General features: G+C 37.2%; 1 protein-coding gene across 10 annotated transcripts in view; it reads right to left on the bottom strand.

The window, feature by feature from the left end:
* Positions 1-27,604, bottom strand: part of LOC145245888 (uncharacterized protein C20orf96-like) — a 2,261,276-nt gene that overhangs the window by 1,549,856 nt on the left and 683,816 nt on the right. For all 10 annotated transcript variants that reach the window (XM_080107943.1, XM_080107887.1, XM_080108064.1 and 7 more), the window contains one exon: positions 1,421-1,479. In XM_080107943.1, the coding sequence (XP_079964069.1) occupies positions 1,421-1,479 (59 nt within the window). The remainder of the gene's footprint in view (positions 1-1,420; positions 1,480-27,604) is intronic.

Here is a 27,604-nt window from a genome sequence, read left to right as displayed (position 1 = left end):
AACCATCTATCATTATGGGAGGAAGTAAAACTTATAGACCGAGAAGAACGGTGGAGAGTAAAACGACTCAAAGGAACAGCACATATGCTGGGAGACAATCAATTACTAAGTACACATAGTATAGAATTAATACAATATTGGAATTGTTAATTATAAATAATAGATAATATATGCAGCAATAAGAAAACAATAATATACACAGTAATGGATAGTAATAATGATTAGTAATAAATAGTAATATTTACAATTATAAAGAAAAATAGGTTTAAGGTTCCTAAAATTTGTACTAGAATTGTTTGCAAGGTGATTAGAGAACTTGGAAAAATCAATTGTAAAAGTGATATTCTTTGGAATATTGAAGACTCAATTCTCAGTGTGGGCGACCGAAAAACACAATTGCGAATTACTTAGGACCTGTATTCAGTCATGGCTGATGGAACAAGAGCATGCTACCCCCGTGAAGCAAATAAAGAGTCCCATTCGAAATTCCGTCCAAATTCACGAATTTGACAGAAACATTTCTGAGTTTGGCAAGATACACTCGAAGAAGGTTGGAGGTTACATAGATGGAAACTTTGTGAAAATGACACTCAAGGTAAGAATAGTAGTCTGATGAAGCCAAATAATTTGGATATTATTCTCACAACGTTTTAGTCGATGTAACCTCTGACCTTCTTCAGATGTGCCTTGCTTAACTTATGTAAAACCCAGGTACTGAATGGACTTGATTTAATCCATGCTGATAGATTGTTCTCGATCCCCAGTCTGGGTAGAAGCCTTAAATAATTTTTATTTTTTTCCTTCATATCACATGTAGTGAGGAATGAGCTTTCCACGTCCAGAAAAGAGTAAAAAAAAAACTGATTGTAGCTGAACAACTTTATCCGTTGCGCCAAGTGTCCATGTGAAACGAAAACAATATACCCCCATGGATTAAATAAATAATTTCTAAATTTTGTATAGGTTCCTCGAGTTTGAAGAAGGTCGAAAATTACATCGTTCAAAACGTTGTTAGAATAGTATCCAAGATGAGAATAATAGTTTAAATATTCCAAATGATACAAATTATCGATATTGTTATCGATATCTATCTCAAAATTCCCAAACATAGACTGGATAATATCAGAAAGAAATGATAAAAAATGAATTTAAAAAGACATATTTTACTCTGATAAAATGGCTAAGGGAATTTCTTCTATATATTTTTAATAACTTTCTGTGAGATCGGTGTTTCTGTATATATTTTTATTCTCGTTTAAATTTTGAAACAAGGCCATTGCTGGTGAGAAATCTGATGAGTGGTGATCCCGACGTGATTACTGATTAGAATAAAGGTTGTCAAAATAGTCATAATAAATAAATTACCCACCTGAAAGTAACGATGGCGTGAAACAATTTATTATTGCAAAGAAAAGGATATTGATATTTCTCCCTCAGCTTCATTTTCACAAGAGCTTTGTAGGCATCATCAATCTTTTCCTGAAAAATAGTCATTAAAAAAATAGGAAAATGACAAAATTGAATGAAATAATCAGGAATAACATAAATGTTCGAATAAATGCAAAAATTAAAACATTACTGAAAATACTTACGAATGATGCATTTAAATACATTAATAAAAAGTAAACAAAATAAAAAAAGTAAATAGTCATTGCAAATAGATCTATGTCATAACTCTGAAGTTTTTTTACTCTGTGTGTTAATCATGCGAGGTTCTCTGAAATTCGTCACTGGCTAACTCCTTAAAATAACTCTCCAGAAATAAAGTTGGAAAGAAGAAGATTTGTCAAAATATGAATCGAGGGTTCGAAGTTGAGAGGATCAGATAATCAGAGAATATCACACACAGTTATCGAGTCAGTTGGAGACTGGGAGCCCCTTAGAGGCGAAGGGAGAAGAGTAGACAATGTAGTCGAAAGGCTTTAATTCTTGACATCACCAATTGACCAGTTGAGGAATACAGAAAACATCTAAATTTTGTAATTGTGTTGTCTCGTGGCGTCTTTACAACCGAAAAGGTGTGTTTTGTATATTTATCTATGAACGAACTCTTGTATAACCCCCTTACAAGTAATGTGCCCCCTCCATCATAAGTGAAGTATCTCCTCCCCTCTATATGTGTTAAGAACTGTTGCATCATATCTCCCAGTCTGTATTAATAATATTAAGTCCTCCAGAATTAGCATCACAGTCGTCATGATGTACAAAGAACTGTTATAAATGTCTTCCCTCAGAATTATCATCAGCATCGTTATTCGTGTATTATGAGTCCCCGTTATACATGTCCCGATATGAACACCCGCCATCTCTTCCAATATGTCCCCCTGCTCCACAACACTTCTATTTTCATGGCAGGTCCTCAACTGGAGTCAATCTATGGTGCTCTACTGTAAAACATTCACAGCAAACACTCGTCTAATTACAACCACTTTTAACAACTTCCTCTACTCTTTACTTGGCGTTTTGGTCAAGATCAAAGTGTAGTATCTGTTCCGGCAGATACTGCAAGCTATGACTAGCTATGACTAGCAAAGACCAGATGTGGGGGCAACCCCACATGCCTGACCATTAACCAGCTCCCATTTCCCACCTCTCGGGAGCTGGTCCCCTTTTTCCCTTCCCCCTCCCTTCACTCCTCACATTAAAAATCGGCCTTGTGCCTAATTTGCTCGGTGGGGGAGCAAATAAATACCATCTGTTCCGGCAGATGCTGCACTTGAGATAGTTTGTACCGGTCAATGGAGGGGAAACCCTCTATACTGGGACAATTATTATTTTTGGTAACCAGAGTGCCCCCTTTTTGCCTACTTTTAGGGGAGCTGGTTTTTACCTCACATTAAAAACGGCCTTGTGCCTAATTTGCTCAGTGGGGGAGCAAATAAACACCATCTGTTCCGGCAGATACTACTGTGGCCTTGGGCGACAAGATCAAAGTGTAGTATCTGTTCCGGCAGATACTGCACTTAAGATAATTTGTACCAGTCAATGGAGGGGAAACCCTCTATACTGGGACAATTATTATTTTTGGTAACCAGAGTGCCCCCTTTTTGCCTACTTTTAGGGGAGCTGGTTTTAACCTCACATTAAAAACGGCCTTGTGCCTAATTTGCTCAGTGGGGGAGCAAATAAACACCATCTGTTCCGGCAGATGCTGCACTTAAGATGGTTTGTACCAGTCAATGGAGGGGAAGCCCTCTATACTGGGACAATTATTATTTTTGGTAACCAGAGTGCCCCCTTTTTGCCTACTTTTAGGGGAGCTGGTTTTTACCTCACATTAAAAACGGCCTTGTGCCTAATTTGCTCAGTGGGGGAGCAAATAAATACCATCTGTTCTTCAGATGCTGCACTTCTATTTCTTGTTCTCTTTCGGTGGAGGAGAAATCCTTCACGACTGAGACAATTTTTATTTTTGTACCTTTTCTCCACATTAAAAAACGACCCTGGTGTCTAACTCTGTCCCGTGGGGAGGCATAGTAAATAGGTACTCTTTATATATGCCTAAGACTGAATGAAATTTCCATAAGCAAAGTTTTTTTCCTAAAACTGCTAGCCTGTGAAACAATACTGTGGAGTTTCCCAGCTGACTGCGATATGGTTGTTTTGAAGTTTAATGTTAAAATGAGTTATTGTTGAAATATCCCTTTAAATAATCAAATACTACCCGATTTCCACCACTACTGACCATTATTCTGTTGCCTTAGCGGCCACCTGACATTTATAATTAAAACTTGAACACATGTAAAATGCACAATTAACCCAACATGATGAAATGTGGTCGCTGTTTTGGGCATCTCTTTGGAGACTGTTATATAATAATTTTGTGTTTTAAGGAGAACTGTGTTTATTAAATCTTCTGATCTCTGTTTTGGTGAATTGATGATATTTTTATCCTATGTTAGATGATAGTTCTTCTTCCATTTGTTTGTGTCATTGTCGTGACACGTAGTACTGTGAGAAATTTAGATGTCATGTTGCCAAACATGTGAAAACAATAATTCATATATAAGTTAGGCATGTGTATGCATTTACATATACCGTATGTACAGGATAATCTCTTTAAGTAATGACAAGATCGTTACGAATTTTGAGACATATATTCTCAGAAACCTGGTGAGTAATAATATGGGCATATTAATTATTTTGTAAATGTTATTTTTTTAGATGGGTGCCACCAAAACTGTGTCATGTCTATCCAAAGAAAGAAGAAAAAAAAAACATGAAAATTTGGTTTGATGGATGACGTTATCATTTTGTGAGGTCATTCATATTGCACGGTTATCTCCCATTTTTCACAATTAAAGGATGACGTTACCTTTAGGGACATCATCCATTTCTTGTAGAGAAAATCGGGTAAACGAAACAAAATCTATAAAGTTTGATACACTAGTAGAAAAATGCACGTTCCAGAACGACTAAAATTAATTTAAAAAACAGAACAGTTTTGCACCGCTTTTATGTCCCTTAGAAAGATTAAAATTAAGATATATTAATACTAACAGTTTTGATAAGATCAAAATCAGTTATGTTACTATTATTTTAGAAAATGACTAAAATCTAAGTTTTAAGCTTAAGAAGTCTTTAGAAGAAACTAACATTGAACAAATCAAGTTTAATTAGTGACTATTATTCAATATAATATAAATATAAATTCGATATTATTCAATGCAAATTTAAATTTTCAAATAAAATGTTGTGCTTATATTACATCACCTAAAATACTCCAAGGAACCTGAAATTTGGGGAATATTTTGTAGCAATATTATTGATATCTAATCTATTTATACACGCTGCAGATAGGAACTGACGAATTAAATTAAGTCACGTTTTGCTATCAATCAATCAGAAACCAGAATTTCTCCATAAAAATTGTATCTTTTAGCATTGCAGCACATAATTTTTTTCGTATCAACACGAGAAGAATCTTTGCAAAATTATAAAGTTCAGAACCCTTATCCCTGAGTGGCTTCCGGGCCTTGATAAGTGGTGATCACTGTGTAAAAAAAAAAAAAAAACTGTACAAAACATCTACCCACTGAAAATTCTTCATATCCAAGACTTGTGCAGAATAGCTACCCATAGGAAAATCTGAAATTATACATGGATTCTAATTCAAGATTAATTAAAATCTCACAAAAATTAAAAACATCTAAATTTTCACTAAAGACTGCTACCTCGTTATTACTCCTTTTGCATAAAAGTAAATTATATTAAATATATACCACATTACGACTCTTACAGGAAGCAGTTGTGTTCCATAAGTGATTATAATCGGTTAATTAGCTTGGAGAGAATATTGTACAAACAAATATATAAACGCATACTCATACCTACATTTATATAAATAGATATATGTAAAAAAAAAAAAATTTAAAAAACAAGTTAGAAAATTAAACGAATAAATCAACAAAAACGAAGTTTACAGGTGTCATTTAGATCAACGAGCGTCTTTGAAAAACTGAGCCGGACGAAACCGGTAAAGCTCTTGTTTTTGATGATTTATTACTGTCTAATTTGTTTTTACCCTTGTCTTTTTTCGCACATCCTGTCTCAACATCATTTCATTGTATGAGAAATCATATTTTATTCACACATACACATACACACATATTCATTTGCATTGACTAAATTCTTAATGTTCAACGATACTTTTTATTCAATTTGTGAAAGTTTCCTCAGAGTAAAATGTAGAATCATCTCAATAAAAAAATATCTTTTCAAATTCAAATCTAACACAAAGGAAAACACGAGTAAAATCTGTATGTATCATATCCTTTACAATTTGGATAAACAGAAGAAACCGGTTGACATCTGAAATTTATGTTGGAATAAAAAATGCTATAAGTAGGAGTAATAAAAATAGTCAGGTATCACATCATGAATGAAAGAAAGGATTCAGCAACCAACAGGGAGTAAAAAAAATCAGCCATTTATAGAGCTGCACTATAATGTTATGCAAGGCGTTTTAAGAGCGTTCACATGCTAAGTTTCTCTTTTTTTTCTTTACGAAGGAATCACCACTTATCAAGGTCCAGAGACCACTCGAGGACCAGGGTTAAAGACTGTACAGTAGTCAGAGGGACAATATCATAGTAATCGTTAGAAGTGTAAATTTGGAAAATTGGATTACTTAAGAGGAACGGCTCATCAAGAACTTGTTTACATTGGACTTGAAGACGACCATATTGTAGTCAGTTGGAAAGCAGGCAAACGGAAAAGAGTTCCACAGGGGTGCAAGTCTAAGAAAAAAGCTCTGTTCATGGAATTAATGCTTATGTTTAGACACAGATAAAGAGTGGGGGGAAATATTGATAGTGTTTTCAGCTGGACGAGTGTTTCTCGTTTCGGTTCTTTGATATTATCAAGTAATCTAGCACAGGTATCAATTTCAAATGAGAAATTAAAAAAACATAAGTGCTGATAATTGCATCTTTTAACATTGCAGCACATAATTTTTTTCGTGTCAAGGATCTTTTGTTCTTTGCTTGCAAAATTATAAAATCCAGAACCTGCACAAAACATCTACCTACTGAAAATTCTTCATATCCAAGACTTGTGCAGAATAACTACCCATCGGAAAGTCCTCTGAAATTATAAATGGATTCTAATTCAAGATTAATTCAAATCTCACAAAAACTATAAACATCTAAATTTTCACTGAAGATAATATTAATTAATATATGCCTGATAATGTCACCTCTTAAAAAAAATAAAACTCAGGAAAAATCTTTATGATGTACGTACTCATGAGGGAAAGAAAATAGCATATATATATATATATATATATATATATATATATATATATATATATATATAAAAAGATGATAAACAATTGACCAAATACTTTTATAAAAAAAAACAAAAAACAAAATGAAAATCAAATTTTAAAACTGATCGACGATCACGCGAGGTTCTCTGAAATTCGTCACTGGCTAACTCTTGAAAATAACTCTTGAAAATAACTCTTGAAAATAACTCTTGAAAATAACTCTCCAGAAATAAAGTTGGAAATCCGTCTTGTTCATCATCGAAATGTCTACGCATTTCCATGAATTGCTTAAAATGATTTTATTTAACGGATTTTGGTGTATGCTATTTTCTTCCCGTCGCCGGTTCGTATATCATAATTTTTTTTCTTTATTTTGTTTCTTTTTTCTTAGGGGGGTGAGAGAAAGAGTTAGGGACAAACATTAAAAAAAGTAACATCTAAAGACAGCAAAGAGATTTCAATGCAACTGTTCACGTTGTCGTTACACATTTACTTACGTCATGCTATGTAAACACTCTCCGTGAGTGTTAAAATGCACAAGTTATTAAGTACACAATAAACATCAATAGGCAAGAACAATCCTAATTAAACAAGGAAACACAAAAACTAAATCAGAAAAAATCCAACAATTTATCAGTCAAATATTAGTAGTAGAAATATTGATATCAATGTTGATGAGGACAATATTTGTATCAGTTTTCGAAACAAATCCATTAAATCTCTAATGATTTCAACCTTGGATTTAAAGTGTTTTTTAAGTGGAATTAAATTTTTAATCCAATCACGTCGTATATTTACGAATTACATTCCTTGTGAAAATATGGTTACCATGGTACTTTTTTCTCCCTTCAAGAATTTGCTTTATATATATATATATATATATATATATATATATATATATATATATATATATATATATAGGTTAATGATTATCCTTTATTTTAAATAATTTTTTTTTTTAATATTTGATGGGTTAATAAATATTTTAATTTATTCAATTCTTTATTTTCATCATGAGCTTTTATTTAATTACTCTATCTACAGGAGGAACAATAAAATTGTCGGCCTAGAAAAGACGCCATGATTCCATTTCCATTTGATGAAAATCGTTTTTTTTTTTTTGTAGATCATTTATTAGTTGGCCAGTTGTGCACAAATCCCAAGAGCGATAGAAGCCTTCTATCATGTCTGAAAGTGACACAATGTTCAATGAGGTAGATTGAAGAGGCACTTCTGTACAACTCCTGCTCTCTACCGATTTAAGTTATGATAACAGGACCATTGCCAGCACCCTCAAAATGCAAATCCGGATGGTTCAACGCTTGTGGGCACAACTCAGTGGAGTTTCCGGTCACAGTTATTGTCTTTGGTGAGGTTTCAAGTGAGTGCCACATCATGCCAACTCACATTTTCGAAGTTGGCTTGAAAGTCAACACCAAAGTGTACCTGGATGTGCTGAAGAGTGTGATGATTCCCTTCTGCAGTCAGGTGGCCGCTGGCAGACCTTGGGTGTGGTAGCAGAACTCGACACCGACCTAGAAGTCCAAAGAGACCCAGGCTTTTCTTTAAAAGGAGTGCTACGACTTTGTACCCTTCTCTCACTGGCTCCGCTCCACCCCGACCTGAACCCACTGATTTACTTCGTTTGGTCATACATCAAGAACATTATCAACATGACCTCTCACAACACCAAAGTCAGCCTGAATGCAGCCATCCGCCGAATATTCGCAGAGCTCCCGCCAGTGCTGTGGAAAAGGTATACTCCAGTTCTGTATCAAGGTGGTGATTGAGGCTGAAGATGCCATAGTTATCAGCTCTACTACATAATAAAGTTACCTGAATTGATTGTTTCAATAAAAGTTTTAAAATAAAGGTATAGTATTGTTTTTTTTTTTTTGTTTTTTAGGGCGACACTTTTATCGTTCCACCCTGTAACATGATAACAGTCCATAACATAAATAATTCTACATCTTAAAAAAAAAAAAAAAAAATTGTAAAATTCATATTTAAGATATATTTTGAATCCATTAACTAGAAAACTACCTGTATAATTGAAAATCTGTTAAACTGACAACATCGCTTTCAAATAGTTATGCTAATATGAGAAACTTAAGGCGAATATTTTAGAAAAAAGTGGTGATCGTACAACAGTTATACGAAAATAATGGTAGAAAAGAGAAAGGCCTGGAAAATGGACGACCTATGAACTAACCTATGTGACAGCTGAAGTCTTATATTTGTTTTTTCTAACACTGTTTTTTTTTTCTCCAGATTGAGAGAAGAATGAGGGACAGAGATTAAGAGAAAGAGAGAATTTTTTGTGATGTTTTATGGATTTAGGTTTGGAGCAATACCTACTGTTAGCATATGAATGCCAAATTTTCAAAGAGAATTGTCTTTTAAAAAAGTATCAACTTAAAAAATGTTATTCTCTATCATTGTTTATTCAATATTTAAGTGCATTTTAGTGAAAATGTACAGAAAAAAAAAACGGAAACAAAGTATTATGGGGAATATCATGACAGATTATTGAAAAGAAAAGATAAAAATGAATTCCTAAACGAAGTACTTTGAAACGTAAAAAGTTTATAAAGAACAAATTTTAATATAAGGGACTGATAAAAGGTTTTTCAGGAAGAGAGTAGAGTTCGTGTTTGTGTCTGCAACTTTCCTACGGCTCATACCATTGGATTGATCATGACCAAACCTGGCATGATGATGCCCCCCCCCCGCCTAGGGATGGTGGACACCATTGTCAAGGTCAAAGCCATAGCCTATGTATATATATTCTCCTACAGCCCACACCATCCGACCTATCATGGCCAAACATGACATGATGATGGTCCCCCACCTAGAGATGAGGTATGGGTGAAGCCACCAGGGGTGCGCTGCACCACACAATGGAGTAGAGGTCGCGTGACTGGGAGGAACACCAGAAACAACATTGTGGTGGACGGAGTACCAAGGCATATTCTCAACATCAGAGCAGTGGAAGGTGAAGCAATGCAGGGGAATGTACAGCAACAGGAGGAGGATGAGACACCTCAGAGGCCAAGTAGAGAGAGTCGCCCGCCACAGTGGATGAGAGACTACGAAATATGATCTTGAGATCAGGGAGGCGTGTGGTCAGAAGCTAAGAAAAACAGAAGTCTTACCGTGGGTGTGGAGTGAGTGAGTTCAGGCTGAGAAAAGGAAAAACAAAGATGGCGGCCAGTATTTTATTACGTGCATTCTCGCAAAATCTTGTGTGCGCGTGAAGCTGGAAACTACAAAACGAGTTTCATTTTTCATTTTGCAACGAGAGTGGAGATTCTACTTTCTCGGATTTATTCCCTTTTGTGTGTTTGAGGTGACTCTTCACCCCCCCCTCGGGAGGCGCACTGCAGTTTAAGGACCGTGCCCCCTTTTTTTTAAAGATAGTATTTTCAACAATAAAACAATTTAAAGAAAAGGTGCTTTAAACGTAGGTTTGATAATTTGCAGACTTAATTTTAATAGACAAATCGCAAAAGATAAGCGTTCTAATTGTTTTGTTTGACGTTCATCTTCGTCGCCAACTGTTATGTTTGCAGGTTGAACCAATTAACGTATAAGGCAATACAAATGCAGACTGAACAAACAAAGGTAGATCAATAAAAAGTGTATTAGGAAAAGTATATTTACAGTATATTTACATAATGGTTGTCAAGTAAGAGAGTCTTGGCTGGAGAACATATCTGCTCTGGGCTCGGCCTTCGGTGGCTTCTGGTTAACACACACTCAGACTAACCGAGTCTTGCTATTTATGTGTAATATTATCCACATAAGTAAATGAGTGGGTGCCACCACAACACTAATGATCTAACATTATTCACCCTCTGACTCTTCATTTATAGGCAAAATGGAAATCAATTTTTTTTTCTTGGCAAGGCTTCATATCTAAATTAGAAGCCATTTATACAAGATTTCATGTCTTGAAATAGGTTCTTATTATTCTGTATAATATCTATACATTTCTGTATATTCTGTATAGTTACTCTTTCCTGTTGTACATCATTTTTTGTTAATTGCTCTAGTTAAATTATACAAATAATATATACAGTTTATATAAATTTTCTTAAGAATCTGTCGCTCTTAATTAAATATTCAGCGTGCATCTTTGCATATAATTCCCATTTATTCTTATGTGAGAATTGGATTATCAAGACAAAAATACTTACCAATCATAAAAAATGTTAAATGTGATACATTTTAAACGGGAGTAAATATAATCAGGGGTTGATATCTGTGATTCAACCTTTTTTTTAGTTCATAAAGTCGACATTTGAGATTTCCGGTAAATAGATATAATGAAAAATATACATTGTCTGGCTGTCGTGTGCAAATCTGCAAAAACTGAGTTCTATTCACTTGTGGAATAATAAATTGCTGCGTGGAAGTTTATATGATAAACCGGAAATGGATATATTCAATGATACATGCCACTAAGTTCAAATCTATAATTTCATGGATTCTTTGTTCTTCTTGGAACAACAATTAACGCTTCTAACTATGTAAAACTTCTACAGAAAACTACGTACACTGCAGAAAAAATTTGAAAATACAAATGCATAACTGTGAGTGTCCCATTTCTATACATAAGTGTCACATGCCACCATGTGGAACTCATATATACGTTTCTGCACAAGTGATCTCAAATAGTTTGAATCTTTATGTAAATAAAAATCCCCATTTGTTTTGTTTTACAGTATATCAACTAGTGTTGGGACGATTAATTGGAATCGAAATCAAGATCCAAAAAATCGGAACTTTTGAGTGTATCAAAATTGGAAAATTTTGTGCTTATTATTCTTTTAATTGTCTTTTTTACTTGATTTTCCACTGCTTATAGTAATGATAAAATAATAAATATTTATTGACTATAAAATAACAGTAAAATGAAAGTCTATAGATCATCACTCACAATTAAATGTTTTTGCTTGAGAAAATATCTGCACATTTAACATGTATTTTACAATAGTCGGAGAAAATAACAACACAACGGTTGAATATTTACAGATTTATAAAGAATCAGAATCAGAAATTTAGTATGGAATCAGAGAAAATTATTAAAATCGTCCTATCACTAATGTCAACTCTTCTAATACACAATTTAATACTGATTCCACTCATTTTAATAAAAGGTTTTATGCTTCTGCTTCATATATTTAAATATTTATTTAGTAGTGTTCGCTTCAACGAGTTATTTAGGATGTAGATGTATGTGTAGTCAACCGGATGCAGTTATGAGTCATACGTAGGACAAATTAGATTTAATGCACAAATGGGATCGTGACAGGAACTACCACACCAGAATGGGCTTGAGAGTAATGGTAACAAACAGGTTATTCCATAAGGCTTAAAAATTGAAACCGAACTTATTAGACGCAGCCGTGTCATACTGAGAACAGGGAAGTATTTCAGAAATAATAAATAAGATGGCAGACAAGTAACCTTAAAATGTCGAAGCGTTAGTTAATTACATATGTTTAAATTAAGAAAATATTTAACTCATCAATTTTATTCTTAGGAGATAAAGAACAAAAGATTGCAAACTGATTGAGTTTTTATTTCACATGTTAATATAAGAACATGATTTGCAATACTTTAGTTTCAAATGTGTTTTTAGCTCTAAGATAGTAAAATCATATGATGGTTTTAGACTTTTATGGCAAAAACACAAGAGGATGACCTCTGATCTGTAGTGGAATGGGGACAAAAATGGATGGCCACATTCAATGCTGCTAAGACTAAACTGGTTTCCTTCAATAATTACAAGAAACCTTCTCTGCCACCAATAGCAATGGCCAGTGACTCCCTGTCAGAGTACATCTTTCAAACTGCTTGGCCTAACGTTCACAGGAAGCATAAGTTGGAACAATTACATTGAGAGTATTGTTAGGACCGCTCCGAAGAAGTTAGGTTTTCTCTACCATGCTAGAAAGCTACTAACGTCTGAAAGTATCCTGCACCTCTAATAAGGCCACCATTCGCCCATGTATGGAGTATTGTTGTCACATTTGGGCTGGTGCATCTGATACTAGTCTCTTGCTCCTAGACAAGATTCAAAAGAGAGTCGCCAATCTGATAGGCCCTGAACTGGCATCTAAGCTTCAGCCTCTGTCCCATCGACGAAACGTTGCATCCCTCTGCCTGTTCTACAAGTATTTTAATGGTGAATGCTCTGACGAACTGCAGACACTTGTGCCCCCACGATGTAGACACCCTCGCCAAACCCGACAGGCAGCTAAATCCCACCCCCACACAGTAGAGATCCCCAGATGTAAAAGATCTTTCTACTCCAGTAGTTTCTTCCACAAAACCGCTAGACTCTGGAATTCCATTCCAGGTCTCTGCTCTGCTGTACTGACATGCAGAAGTTCAAGTGTAACGTGAACCGACATCTTGCTGCCCAAATCCCAACATAGTGCCCCGATAGTTGCTGCCCCTGATAGTAGCCCTCTAAACCAAAGTGTTTGGGGTGAAAATGCAATTTAAAAAAAAAAAAAGTATATCTAATTTCATTGATTTTATGTACCTGTAATTAAATATATATATATATATATATATATATATATATATATATATATATATATAATCAAACATTGTTAAACATATTAATAAAATTTGACATAAAAATATTGTTAATGATAATATCTAACATAAATTATATTGACTTACAATATTGTAATCAACTGCAATCAAACAGTCGATTAGAAGAAAAAACATGAAAATTAATGTCCACCGATACATATCTACAGTTGAAAAAAAACCCCATAAAATTAGATACATTATTTAGAAATTTAAAGCAAAATCTTGTAGTAAAAAAAAACAACTCCTCGACCCATAAAACTTGTTCATAAGTTTAAATGCTCTTCGACAAAATGAAACTCTCATAAGATTAAAGATGATAGCTACATTGGTTTTATAATCATTACCTTTTCCTACCGACTCAATATGCACCTTGCAAACTACAGTTTAGTTTACCAGCATTTCGTAAAACAGAACTGCTCTCTTTTGATTTAAGACACATTTTAGTCAATAATACGAAAAGAATATATTCTGAAACCAATTTAAAAGAAAAAAAAATGCTTGAAGCTATAAAACATATAGACCTATGATAAATAACATTACGTATGAGACTAGTAAAAAAAATGTTGAAATGCTAAACGTAATTAATTCATCCTATGACGTCACTTCTTTTATCCTGAAATTTAAATTATTAACATTTATCTGGAACTGTAAGGGTTCGTTCTTTTGACATATAACTGACTCCCAGTGCACTTTCTCACTTTCTTTTTAAAATTCTATTCTATTTAGCTATCTTTTGTTTATTGGTTCTTGTTTAATTTTTGTAACTTGACGGTGATTCGACAAAAACTCGAAACCGTTAATGATACATATGGAAAACCTAAATCTTTTTTTGCTGATTTTTATACAAAAAAGATTATTAAAATTTAAAAATGCAAATAGGCATAATCAACCAAAAGAATTCTATTATGCTTCACGATATTTGCTTAAATGAAAGAATGCTGCCTAAATGCATAATTATATATATATATATATATATATTAGCTGTATATAACCGGGCGTTGCCAGGCCAAAATTGTCATTTTCTGACTTCACATTCACATGTGATGTATATTGTGAACACAATTTTATATACTAGAGGTATACACCTAGCATTGCTATGACGTTATCTGTTATGACGCCATGTCATATTTTTATTATTGAATATTTATTTACGTGCATAAAAGTATATCTATGGACACGCATGTTTCTGACTTTTTAGCCTTCATAAACACAGGTAAAGACCTGTGCTGACGAAGGCTAAAAAGCCAGAAACGTGCATAAACAGTGAAAAAAAATTAATGATAAATATTTAATAAAAATAAATTAATAAATAAATACGTCCCATAAAAAATAAGGGCGATCTATTCATGTATATATGAATAACAATAAGAGATTATTAAAAAAAAAAAAAAAAAAAAAAAAAACGCTAAGGAAGCAAAAAGAAACAAAACAAAACAAAAAAAAAAACATTTCGAAGCTGTTAATATCGCTAAAAATGCCAATAACAAAATTTTATATATATATATATATATATATATATATATATATATATATATATATATATATAGGAAGGTTTTTATTATGAATATAAAAACAAAAAAAAGTTATAGAGTGCATATATATATATATATATTTTCCTATAATATTTTGTTTGTTTTTTCATATTCATATTAAAAACCCTTTTTTCTTTTTATTTTCATTTATTAAAGAAAACAGAACTTAGTTATGTATGGATCGTAGAATTGCATTTATCTGCAGAAGAGCTAGCTAATTTGCATATCCTTTTAAATATACATTTTAATTAGTTCCTTATTCTGTTTTCTGAAAGGATGATCATCTTTAGTTAACTATTACGTGTAATTATATTCATGCAGATATTCCACATGATTTACACTTGCATAATATTTGCGTTAAAAGGTTATAATAAACACAAACCTCTTTCTATATATCTTTATGTATGTGGATATATATTTGTTTAAAAAATTTTGCCTACCAAACTCCAGTGAGTTTTTGGTCTACAGACATGAAACTTAATATATAGGATATTCGAATTCATGCCAAACTTTATATTTGGATTTTATCCAGGGGAAAATCGGTGTAACAGTGTGAAAATTAAAATGGAATTTACCAGGTGATGGTCGAATGACTGTATTACAAATATGCATGCATAATGTAATAGCTATTGATTCATGTTTTAATTTTTAGTCTTGCAGCAAACATGTCTTCATAGCTCAGGCATTAATGTCAAATGTAAATCATAAGCTAAACGTCTTGGTTTCGATTCTCGGTGGTGGCGTATGAGTCATTTTTATTACTTTTTGAATCATTACAATATATTGGGTCCAATATGATCTATATATCTATAAAAGTGAAATTGTGTGTGTGTACATTTCCCTACCAAACTATTTTGTCAATTTTCAGTCTACAGACTCAAAATTTGACATAAGGGATTTTGAGATTTGGGGAAAATTTGTAACCGGTTTTCGGCCAGAAATTTGGCTGCCAAGGAGTCAAAGTTCAACGATTTGACCTTTGAAAACTCTACCAAACTCCTCCGCCAATTTTGGGTCTGAACATTTGAAATTTTAGATGTAGGTTTCCTGGACATGGATCAAACATTTTAAATTGATTTGAGCCGAAAACAATAAATGTTAAGGAAGTCAAAATTGGAGTTAAAATTTTAAAAAACGTTACCTTTGCGGTCTCTAGCAAACTACTCAGCCAATTTTGGATCAAAACATTGGAAATTTTACATAAAGGGTATTCAGACCTGCAACAAGCTTTTTAATCAGTTTTGGGCCGAAAATTTGGCTGCCAAGGGGTCAAAGTTGAAAGAGTTGTCATTTATCGACTCTACCGAACTCCTCCGCTAATTTTGGGACTAAACACTTGGAATTTTAGATGGACATGAGTCAAACTTTTTAATACATACATACATATGCACATGAAATTATGAACAGTACATAGGGTCTGAGCAAAGCCGGGATGAGCTGCTAGTATAATAATAAATACAAAATTTGCATTAATCAAAATATCATATTTTAGTGTATTTTTACCACCGGTAAATGCTGGGCGGCCTGCTAGTATATATCTCGAACTGAAAGACTATTTTTGGATTGTCTTTTATCTAATTTAAAAAAATATAATTGACTTTATAAGCGCATCTTTCTTATTCAAACAATCTAAGCTAAGCTCAATGGTTGATCCAACTAGTCAAACATTTTCGCGTATACATTATAAATGTTGGTAAAGATGAATAGAAGGCATACAAAGTCTAGCAGAATCAAAATACAAATAGTATCCAATTCACTTTGGATTATTTTGTTGATCTACTGTTTAATCTCTTTCCAATTAATCAAAACAAAACAAAACAAAAAAAAATAAATAAATAGAATCTTATAAATTTTCCTAATGTCTGTCTATCTGTGGGTGTGTGTGTGTGACGCGGTTTGTCTCAGCCTACAGGCAATCCACCCAGGCAAGTAAGGTACCGAAATGAAGCTTATAACGCAGCGGATGTTTTAGTGATATTTATATCCATGTTTGGTGTATAGAAATGCAAATAAAATGCAAAAACAAAAAATAACGATTTATTAAACAACGTTTTATTTACTGCATACTTTTCCGGTATTCACCGGAAGTTATTATCTCCCTAAGTTAATTCGATTTACTGTGTGTGTGTGAGAGAGAGAGAGAGAGAGAGAGAGAGAGAGAGAGAGAGAGAGAGAGAGTGATGCGGTTTGTCTCAGCCTACAGGCAATCCACCCAGGCAAGTTAGGTACCGAAATGAAACTTATGACCCAGAGGATGTTTTAGTGATATTTATATCCATGTTTGGTGCATGGAAATGCTAAAATAATGCAAAAAAATAACGATTTACTAAACAACGTTTTATTTACTGGATATTTTTCCAGTACAACGACTCAAGTTTGCCCAGCTGGGTTCTTGTATATAAAATATTTCCACAAGACATAAAGGCAAAAAAAAAAAAAAAAAAAAAAAAAAAATCAAATTTAATATTATTCATTGCAAGATTGATACATAGAAAATAACTAAATTGATCATAACGCCGTCTTTATATTTTCCATGGTGATGATCGGCTGAAATTTTTAAATGACTTTGTAGAAGCTTCGAATTTAAAAAAATAAATACTAAAACACAAATAAACTTAAATACTGGAAAGTTTAATGTAAATATATGACGTCAAAATAATCAGGATATGGTCTGGTTGGTTGGTTTGTTTATTTAACCAGCATATCGACCTTCATTGGGTCATTTAATGCTGACGATCGTTTTGGTTCATTTTTTTCATTGTGTTTGTTTGCTTAGTACTTTTTTGGGGGGTGGGGGGACAAGTTTTATCTGTTTTAGTTGAAAGTTTTTTAGGTTTTTTTTTTTTGGTAAGGCCTTGATGTTATATTTTTTAGTATAGTTGTATCTCTCTCAAAAATGAGAGAATGTTGTCTGTGCAGGTGTTTTTAAAAATGTCTTTTATATTGTTGGTTTTTAGGTAGCGATTTCTCGCAGTAGCATAGTATAATTCAATAACTTGAGTGTTATTTCTTCCGACCGTCACACCAATAATTTCCTGGGTAAGGTAAACACTCTTGTCCAAACTTCCAACTTCCAAACTTCTGTATACGTAACGCACCTTCTCTCAACTCTAAACGAACTTCTGCTAATTCAACTTATTTCTTTGAAATTCAACTTCAAAATGAACATCCCTCTAAAAAATCAACCCTCTTTTATCTCCAACCAGGAACATCTCATTTGCATATCGGGTGGTCACATTGCAGGCATATAAAGAGATAAGGCAGCCATTTTTGTTTCTTTCTTCTTCATTCATTTCATTTCACGACCGACCCATTGAATTATGCACACGTGCTAGTTAGATAAGTCGCACGTTTCCCTACACAGGCTCCACATTTCACAAAGATATGTCTTATTGTGTAGGTCTTCTGGTATTTTAGGTATTGTGGTGGTTGCTCTTGCCTGAGTATGTAGGAGTGCGTAAGGTTTGTGTGGCCAATGTGTGTTCTGGCTATAATCACTTGTTCCTACTTGATTTTTGTGGGGATGGTCCCCATTCTCCTAAGGTGGGTTTAATCTGAAAGCACTTGCTATTTGTGTTATTATTCCAGCGTTGTTGCCATTTTGCATAGAACAGTTTATTGATTTTTTATTTTAAGTCTGTGTAAGGAATATTGATGGGTTCAGGGTTTCGGTTTAAAGCTGATTTGGCTGCTAAGTCTGCTCTTTCATTACCTTTCACTCCGATATGGGTTGGAATCCAGCACATGATTACCTCTTTGTGGGTACTCATCGAGTTTAGTCTATTCAATAGTTTGATGATTAGTGGGTTCTCGAGCTTTATATTGTTCAATAATGATTGAACAGAGAGCGAATCTGAGAAAATTATAAACTTCTTGTGTTTGTTTTTTGTTAGAATGTTGAGAGCAAGGTCAATAGCACAAACTTCTGCGGTGAAAATGGAGCTTTTAGTTGTTAGTGCCTTCTGGTGAGTTGTTCCATTCGGAACAGCTGCACATGCTGTCCTGTTGTGGTCCAAGAGCCATCTGTGTAGATGTGCAGATGATCAGGGTAATCTAGAAGTCTGTCGTGGAGTTTTTCCTGGTACGTGTTAGCGTGGGTTTTTGCTTTGGGGAGTTTACTTAGTTCGAAGATCATCTTTTTTTTTTGAGTATCCATGGTGGGATTTCACGCAGTGTATGATCGTGGATATTTTGGGTTGTTATCTCTGATTCTTGTAATATCGTTTCATTCGTAGGCTGAAGGGTTTTATAGCTTTTTCTTTTGCTTCAAATAGTTCACTGTGTTGTGGATGGAATGTGACATTGTATGCAGGGTTGTTTGGACATGATTTTAGTTTAGTATAGTATTGGGTTGCTAATTTATGGCTCCTTATATCTGCTGGTATCTCATTGGCCTCTACGTGTAGACTTTCCACTGAGGACGTTCTGAAGGCTCCCAGTACCAGTCTCAGCCCTCCGTGGTAGACCGAGTCTAGTGTCTAAGTAAGTTCTTCTGGCCGACCAATAAATGAAACCTCCATAGTCAAGTTTTTACCTGTATAATTTCAGAAAGGTTGAATGGGATGAATGTCAGTTTTTTATCAAATGTCAAACCTAAAAATTTATATTCGTCTACAACGGGAATTTCTGTATTTTCAAGTTTCAAACAAGTGTCATTATGGAGTTTCCTCATTTGGCAGAAGTGTACACATTTGGTTCTTGTTTCAGAAAATTTAAATTCATTTTCTATTGACCACGTTTTTAATCTATTTAGGCATTGTTGAAGCTTGCTTTCTATGGTATGTATATATTTTGACCTGCAATATATCAGGAGGTCATCCACATATGAAGATCTGTCAAGACTGGTGAAACAAAAATGTAGTAGGCAAAACAAACAAACAAAAACTACAACTAAAAACAGACGGAACAAAAACTCGCTTCTCGCAGACACATGGGTTGTAACAAGCACAATCTACTCGCCAGAATCACCTACACACAATCTGCAGAACGCTCCCTCTCCTTTCTAGTGTCCTGCCTTTATAGCGGCCGGGAACGATGTATTTGCATAATCGCGCGAGAGCAGACATGATTCAACGATAATTACATTGGGTAATCGCTAATAAAAGCCCATGCACGCCATCTTGGAACTCTCTCTTCCGCTCAGCCCAAAACAGACGTATCCGAGGTAAGCTCTCTATTTCTCATTTTGGTTACTGCTAATTCTGTTACACTCCCCTGATCTCATGATCACAAACGGGGCAGGGGGGCAGTCGTCTTTGTCGGGTACTTCTTTGAAGAACCTGAGGTAGCACTTCCTCCTTTTCATCTTCCTCATTACCACCGTTATTGCCGCCAGTCTGTTCCATAGGCGGTGTTTTACAATCAGGGCAGGGACAGGGGGGCAGTATCCGTCTTTGTCGGGTACTCCTTCGTAAAGGCAAGACGGGTGGTTCCTCTTCCGCTTCTTCAGCATTATATGGCTCCATCGTCCTGCATTATACTCTCTGCTCGTTCAGAAGACATTGTACTGTCTTCCTCTTCCTCCGATGTAACAACATAATGGTGAGGGCACAGATCTTTCACGTGGCGAGGCACACTGTCCACCCAAATCGATTGAGGGCTGATTACCTTGGTCACCTCAACCTTGCCGAACCTCGTGGTACATCGATTTTGCGGTCTTTTGACCCACACGCGATCTCCAACCTGGTAAGAGCTGTCCTTGGGATCTGCGGACACAGTTGCGAGATTGGTCTCCTTTACTCGAACTTCGTATCAATAAATCCTGTTGGCAGGCACAGTGAAGGGAGATGTGTCGTCTCTTGGAGTGATGTTATACCAGTAGACAGCTTCCTGTATGGGACAGCGCATTCTAGCCGCTATTTGTTTCACTGTACGGTGACATCGCTCCGCTATGCCATTCCTGGCTGGAGTGTACACACAACGGAATCACAAGTGAACTCCCCATTTATGTGCAAATGCTTGGAATGCGCTGCTGCAGAAACCCGTGTCATTGTCTAGAAGGATTTCATGCGGCGAGCCACGCTCGAGGAACACTGTTTCCAACTGATGGATCGTGCTTGCCGAGTCCTGCCTTGCCAATTTCCTCCAAATGGAGAAACGCGATGGATCACAGTCTATTAGAGTTAAAAAATGGAAGGTGCCATAATGCGTGATATCCATTCCAATTCTTTGCCAATTCTCGTTAACTGCCAGCTTTCTCTTTTCCCACCTGACTGGTGCTGGGTAAATGGACTGACATTCCTCACATTTCCGTATGACCGTTTTAACGGTTGCTTTTGTCATGGTTGGGCAACTTCTCCTGACAAAGTAGGTAGTGCGTCGCACCCCCGGATGTCCACTACCTTTGTAAATAGCCATGATTTGACTCTCATCCAGCTCGTCTGTGTGAACCACGCATATCACCGGGTCAAACCCGTTTTTCTTTTTCATTGTCTAAAACCACGTCTGTGGTACTCGTGTCAATCGGTCAGCAATGTTTCGTGATGATTGAACCAGCGTCACGTCCACTGTCAGCCCATACTCTTTCACAAGCTCCTTTAGAGTGCTTAGTCGTCTCCTAATAAGCATCTTGCTTGCTGCTTTGGTGCACACTCGCGCTTTTCCAGTTAGCATGTCTGAGACCCAATGGTATACACAGACAGAATCTGTCTTTATGTGTAGCACTTTGCTCTGCCACTGTAGAGCCAAATTAATACCTTTCAATACGGCATCCAGCTCAGCTAAGTTGATATGTTGAGTCACCTTCAGGTCGCTGCCAACATGCATCCTGCAACACAGTTTCGCGCATCTCCAAGGCTGCACCAATTGCTAGGGAGCTAGCATCGACCCATACATTCAGCTCTTTGCCATCCACACACCAATTTCCCCGGACCGGATCGTTCCACTGCACAGATTCCAAGGTTTCGAACATCATACGATGCAGTACAGCGTCCCTTGCTTCATCATCCCAGCCCTTAGTTACTGAACTTACTCTCCTTCTAAGAATTCCACAAGCCACACGAAGCCAACCACACACCGGAAAGTGCCCGACAAGTCGACCACACAGGGAAAACATTGTTCGTCGCATAACAATGCTGAGAGCCTCTGGAATTGCATTTCCTCGCTTCCACCATAGTTCACTGTGTTCCATCCAGACCGCCAATCCCAGCACCCAAGCACCCATGAACCGCTCCTGGTTCTTGCACTCCAACCCGAACTGCGCTAGGTGTTCTCTTACATGGGTCGCGAGCACCACGTCCTCGTTGACAAAAATGTCATCCATGTAAGTAGATGCTGCGTAGCTTACAACTTCTTCCTAAGACAATACTTCACTGACAATTATTCTCATGATCAGGGGAGCCACATTCAAACCGAAGCCCAGACGGGGCAAGCAATATTTTTTCCCATTGATTTCCACAGTTTGGTATGGCCACAGCGTCTCATGGACCCGGATTTGTAGGTATGCTCTCCTGAGGTCCAGTAGAGACACGTTAGCACCTTTTTGTCTCCATCCGCGCAGCTTAGCTGCACAAACATCTAAGTTAGCCGTAAACGCGTCTACGTAATGATTTAGCTCCCAGTAGTCCATTACCGGGCGCACTTTGGCTTTGTTCTGCTGCATCACAGCCATCAGGGGAATTAGGCCTTTGGGAGGTCCCAATTTATCCTCTGGGTACGGCATGAGCCAACCATTATCTATCCAGGTGCAGAGATCCTGCGTGTATTCTTCATGGATTTCTGCCGGCACTGGGTATTCTGACACTCGATTGTGTAGTCTTTCAGGGGGGTGGTCCTCAGACCACTTCCACGATGCGGTCCACGTTCGGTTTTGATGACCAAAGGTGGCGGTGAAATCTGGTTCATTAATAGAAATGGCTGCGCATTTAATATTTTTCATGTCGCCCAGCCACACTGATCCTGTAGGGTTGACAATGACACCGCCCAGAGCTTTTATGGCGTCGATCCCCAGAAGTAAGTCAAACCCCAGCGGTTTGCCACGCACCACCAACACATCGATTCTGGCAGACACACCTTCGTCAGTGGACACAGAGACCGCTCCAACACCGCAGCACGCATGGGACATTACACCTATCGTTTTGACATTTACGTTCGTTTTTCTCCAAGACCGACACCGGTCTGCATGTAAAATAATCCTAGAGCATCCTGTATCAATAAGCGCCAAACATTGCGTCCCGTCAACATGGATGCTTATCACCAGGAGCGTCGTGTTCACATCTTGGTGGGGAAGGAGACTGGCGTTTATGCATCCTCCCCGTGCTCGTTTCCCGAGCAATTCCGAGCCCAGTGGCCACTCTCACCACAACGGAAACACCGTGTTCTACGTTTTCGACAGTCCTTTGCAAAGTGGCCTTTCGTATTGCACTTGAAACAGGTCACACTAACAGGAATATTCTGGGCCCTGTGGTTGTTGGGTGAGCGTGTGGCCGCAACCACGTCCTGATTGTGTTCCCCAGTCGTCGTCAAAATTCTTGCTCTCGACATTAGTTCCCTCATGGTCAGGACTTTGATGTTCGGTGCCTGTTGAAGAGCAATTGAGATAGCGTCAGGGAACCCAGTGACGAAAGTCAATTTTGTGAGTCTCTCTAAGCCATCTCTTGTAAATCCGGCCAATCCAACCAACTGCCTGATTTTGTTGGCGTAAATATCCACATGTTCACCAGCCCATCTAACCATAGTTATTTTTCTGTATGCTGCAAACGTGTCGTCGGTAAATGCCTTCTTTAATCGGGCCTCAATCTGGTCTATTTCTCTTTGATCGTCCTCCTCCATTTCCATGTAGAGGGCCAGTGCATCACCTTCCAGATATAAAGGTAGCAGACTCGCTACATCATCCACCTGCTGAAGTTGTGCGACAAATGTCACTTTTTTCAGCCACGCTACAACATCTCCCTCGCCAGAGAACAGCTTGATAATATCACTGCTTATCTGCACCTTCGCCATAGTCGAGCCGAAATAGCTTGAAACAAAAATGTAGTAGGCAAAACAAACAAAAAAAAATACAACTAAAAACAGACAGAACAAAAACTCGCCTCTCGCAGACATGTGGGTCGTAACAAGCACAATCTACTCGCCATAATCACCTACACACAATCTGCAGAACGCTCCCTCTCATTTCCACTGTCCTGCCTTTATAGCGGCCGGGAACGACGTATTTGTATAATCGCGCGAGAGCAGACGTGATTCAACGATAATTACATTGGGTAATCGCTAATAAAAGCCCATGGACGCCATCTTGGAACTCTCTCTTCCGCTCAGCCCAAAACAGGCATATACGAGGTAAGCTCTCTATTTCTCATTTTGGTTACTGCTAATTCTGCTACAATTGGGAATTAAGCACTTTGTTATGTTGTTTATTTAAATGCTAAAAATGGTTACAGATAGAATACTCCCTTGTGGGACTCCCTCTTCTTGGATGTTGGTATCTGAATAGGTTGATCCATTGTGGACTTTAAATTTGCGATCTGATAGAAAACCCTTCATAAATTGTGGTTGTCTGCCTTTTAGATTGAGGTTGTTTAGATCTCTCATTATTCCAAATTTTCATGTAAAGTCATATGCTTTCTCCAAGTCAAAGAAGATTGTCGAGAGGTATTCGTTCTTTATAAATGCTTCTCTTACAGCTGTTTCTAGGCGAATCAGGTGATCGATTGTACTTCTTTTGTTACAGAAGCCGCACTGTAGGTTAGAGATAATGTTGTTGGATTCTAAGTACCATACTAGTCTGTCATTGACTATTCTCTCCATTATTTTACACAAACAACTGGTTAGTGAAATTGGTCTATAGTTTTGCGGGTTTGAGTTTTCTTTTCCTGGTTTTGGGATTGCTATTATCGTGGTTAATCCCCATATATCTGGGAATTCGCCTTCTATTCATATTTTGTTAAAGATTTTTAATAGGAGTTTTAGTGTTTCAGTAGGTAGTTGTCTCAGGAATTTGTAGTGAATTTTATCTGGTCCTACAGCAGTGTTATGGGATCTTTCGATGACATCTTCTAGTTCAGTTAGTGAAAAGAGTTTATTATAGCTTTCAAGGTTTTTGATTTAAAGTTGAGTTTATATTTCTCTGCATTTTGTTTGATTGTTGTAAATTTTGTACTGTAGTTTTGGTTAGAAGAATTTTGCAAAAAAGTTTCAGCTTGTAAGTCTGCTATATTTTTTTTCATCAGTTGTGCTAGAGTTATTTATGACGAGGTGTTTGATTGGTATGGATTGTTGTTTACCTGCAATTTTTCGGATCATTTCCCATATTATTCTTGGTTCAGTGGAGGAAGTCAGTTTGCTGACGTAATTTTGCCAGCATTCTTTTTTTTCTGTTCTTATAACTTTACGCGCTTTAGCTCTGTTTTGCTTGTATTCTATAAGATCTGGAGTAGTAGGTTGTTCCTGGAATTATTTTAGGGCAGCTTTCCGTAACTTGATAGCTTGTTGACATTTAGTGTTGAACCAGGGTCTGTTGTGTTTTTTATTTGAGGTTTTTGGGATGCACTCATTTGCTATTTCTATCAGTGTTTTAGTAACAGATTCTACTGTGTCATGGATAGTTTCAGTGTGGTTCAATCTAGTTTTGCATTTTTCCTTGAATATTTGCCAGTTGGCTTTGTTTAGGTTTCATTGTGGATGGTTCTGACTACTGGGTTCGGGGGTTTGGATTAGAATTGGGAAGTGGTCGCTGCCACAGGTGTCATCATGCACACTCCAACTGAAATCCAAATGTATTTTGGGGTCACACATACTTATATCAATGGCGGAGTAATTTCCATTAGCTGGACTGATGTATGTGGGTGAACTGTTGTTAAGTAAGTATATATTGTTTTTGTTAATGATTTCTTCTATTGTTCTGCCTTTTTTGTTAATGTCCTTACACCCCCAGAGTATATTGTGGCTATTAAAGTCACCTAACAGGATGAAGGGTTTGGGCAGTTGATCGATTAGTTTTTTCAATTTGAATTCGTTTCGCAACTATGGCAGTCGATTAACACACACGTCAAACTAACTTCTAAAGCTTGAATTCGTTTCACAACTACGGCAGTTGATTAACACACACGTCGAACTTCTAATCACACTGATGCAGTTGATACACACTGTCCTCGATCTTCTGAACATACTCCTTTTATTGTCCAAGCATTCGTCATCAGCCAATCTGCGGCCAGAAAAACAGTCACGTGAGGCCTGACGTCATCACTCAATAATCTTACAAAACCACAGCCGCCATTTTTTATTTCTGCCCTCCCTGTGATCCTCCCAGCAGGTAAGACAACACGCGCAGACATGTGGTCGCTTTCTTCCTTCATTCTGTTCGATTTTACACCCCCCCCTGGTCTCAAGATCACACATGCGGCATTGCGGCCGCGGTCGTTTGTTACGAGCACTCCTACGGAGGGGGATTACCTGGACTTCTTCATCTTCATCAGGGCTACTTGCGTCAGTGTCCACAGTCCCACTATCCGGCTGTGCTCCATCTTCATTCGAGCTCTCAGAAGGGGTAACAGACCTGTCGCCATTAACGTTGCCAGCAGTCCTTCCATCAAGCTGGACTCCATGGTCATGGGGGCTCTCAGAAGTGGTGCTGGAACTATCGCCATCTGTGCTGAGGTTCTCAACCATGTCATCACGGCAATGGGGCATAGGTCAGATCCACATTTCATCATTGGATGATTCATCACTTTCGCTGTTCGCCATTTGGTTTGTATCAAGGGCGGGCCGGACATCCCTCACATGCCGTGGAGTACCATCAACCAGCACAGCCTGCTCACTAATTATGCCAGTGATCCGTCCTCTTCTGAAACTGATCATACATCAGTTATTGGGAGGCCTTACCCAGACGGTGTCCCCTAACTTGTACCGTCCTTGCATCCTCTTCTGATTAGGCAGGCAGGCGTCAATGCCCTTAACACGCACTCGATAGCAATGTATCGCATTAGCAGGTGCACTTTCAGCAGTTGCGTCATCCTCTGGTGTTGTATTGTACCTATATACTGCCTCTGCAATCGTACATTGCTTCCTTGCTGCTATCCTCTTCACACTTCGGTGGCACCACTCTGCTATACCGTTGCCACTCGGTACATATGCACACCTGTGTCTAAGCCGGATCCTCCACTCATCTACGAAACGCCTGAATTCTCCGCTGCAAAAGGCTGTGTCGTTGTCAGTGAGAATCTCTTCAGGTGGCCCCCCGCTCGTAAAATATGGACTCTAATTGATGGATGTCACTAGCCGTGTCCTGTCTTGTTAATAGTCGCCAGATTGCAAACCTCGTTGGTCCGCAATCGATCAGTGTGAGGAAGTGCTGATCACCATAATGGGTTATGTCCATGCCTAGTCGGCTCCAATTCACGTCGACTTCCAGCCGACCTTTCTGCCATTTGGTGGGAGCAGGGTCGATTGACTGGCATATTTGGCATTCCTTGACCACTGCTTCTACTTTGTTTTTGGACACTGACAGGTTGGTTAAGTGTACAAAATAATATGTCCGTCTCACTATGGGGTGTCCACTGTCATGGTGTATCATCTTGATTTTATGCGTCTCTTCAACGGAGGCAGCACATAAAGACCCTGGTTCGGCTTCTTTCTTCATTGCGTCGAACCATCTCTGGGGCACACGGGTAAGTCTATCAGCAAGATTGCAGGTTGAAGTGACAAGCACTGCATTCACCGAGAGGTCGTACTCTTCCACCAACTTCCTTATTGTCTC

The sequence above is a fragment of the Euprymna scolopes genome, chromosome 1, assembly GCF_053919585.1.
Source record: "Euprymna scolopes isolate OS-2025 chromosome 1, ASM5391958v1, whole genome shotgun sequence".
Lineage (NCBI taxonomy): Eukaryota > Metazoa > Mollusca > Cephalopoda > Sepiida > Sepiolidae > Euprymna > Euprymna scolopes.
This window is presented reverse-complemented; position numbering and strand designations above follow the sequence as displayed.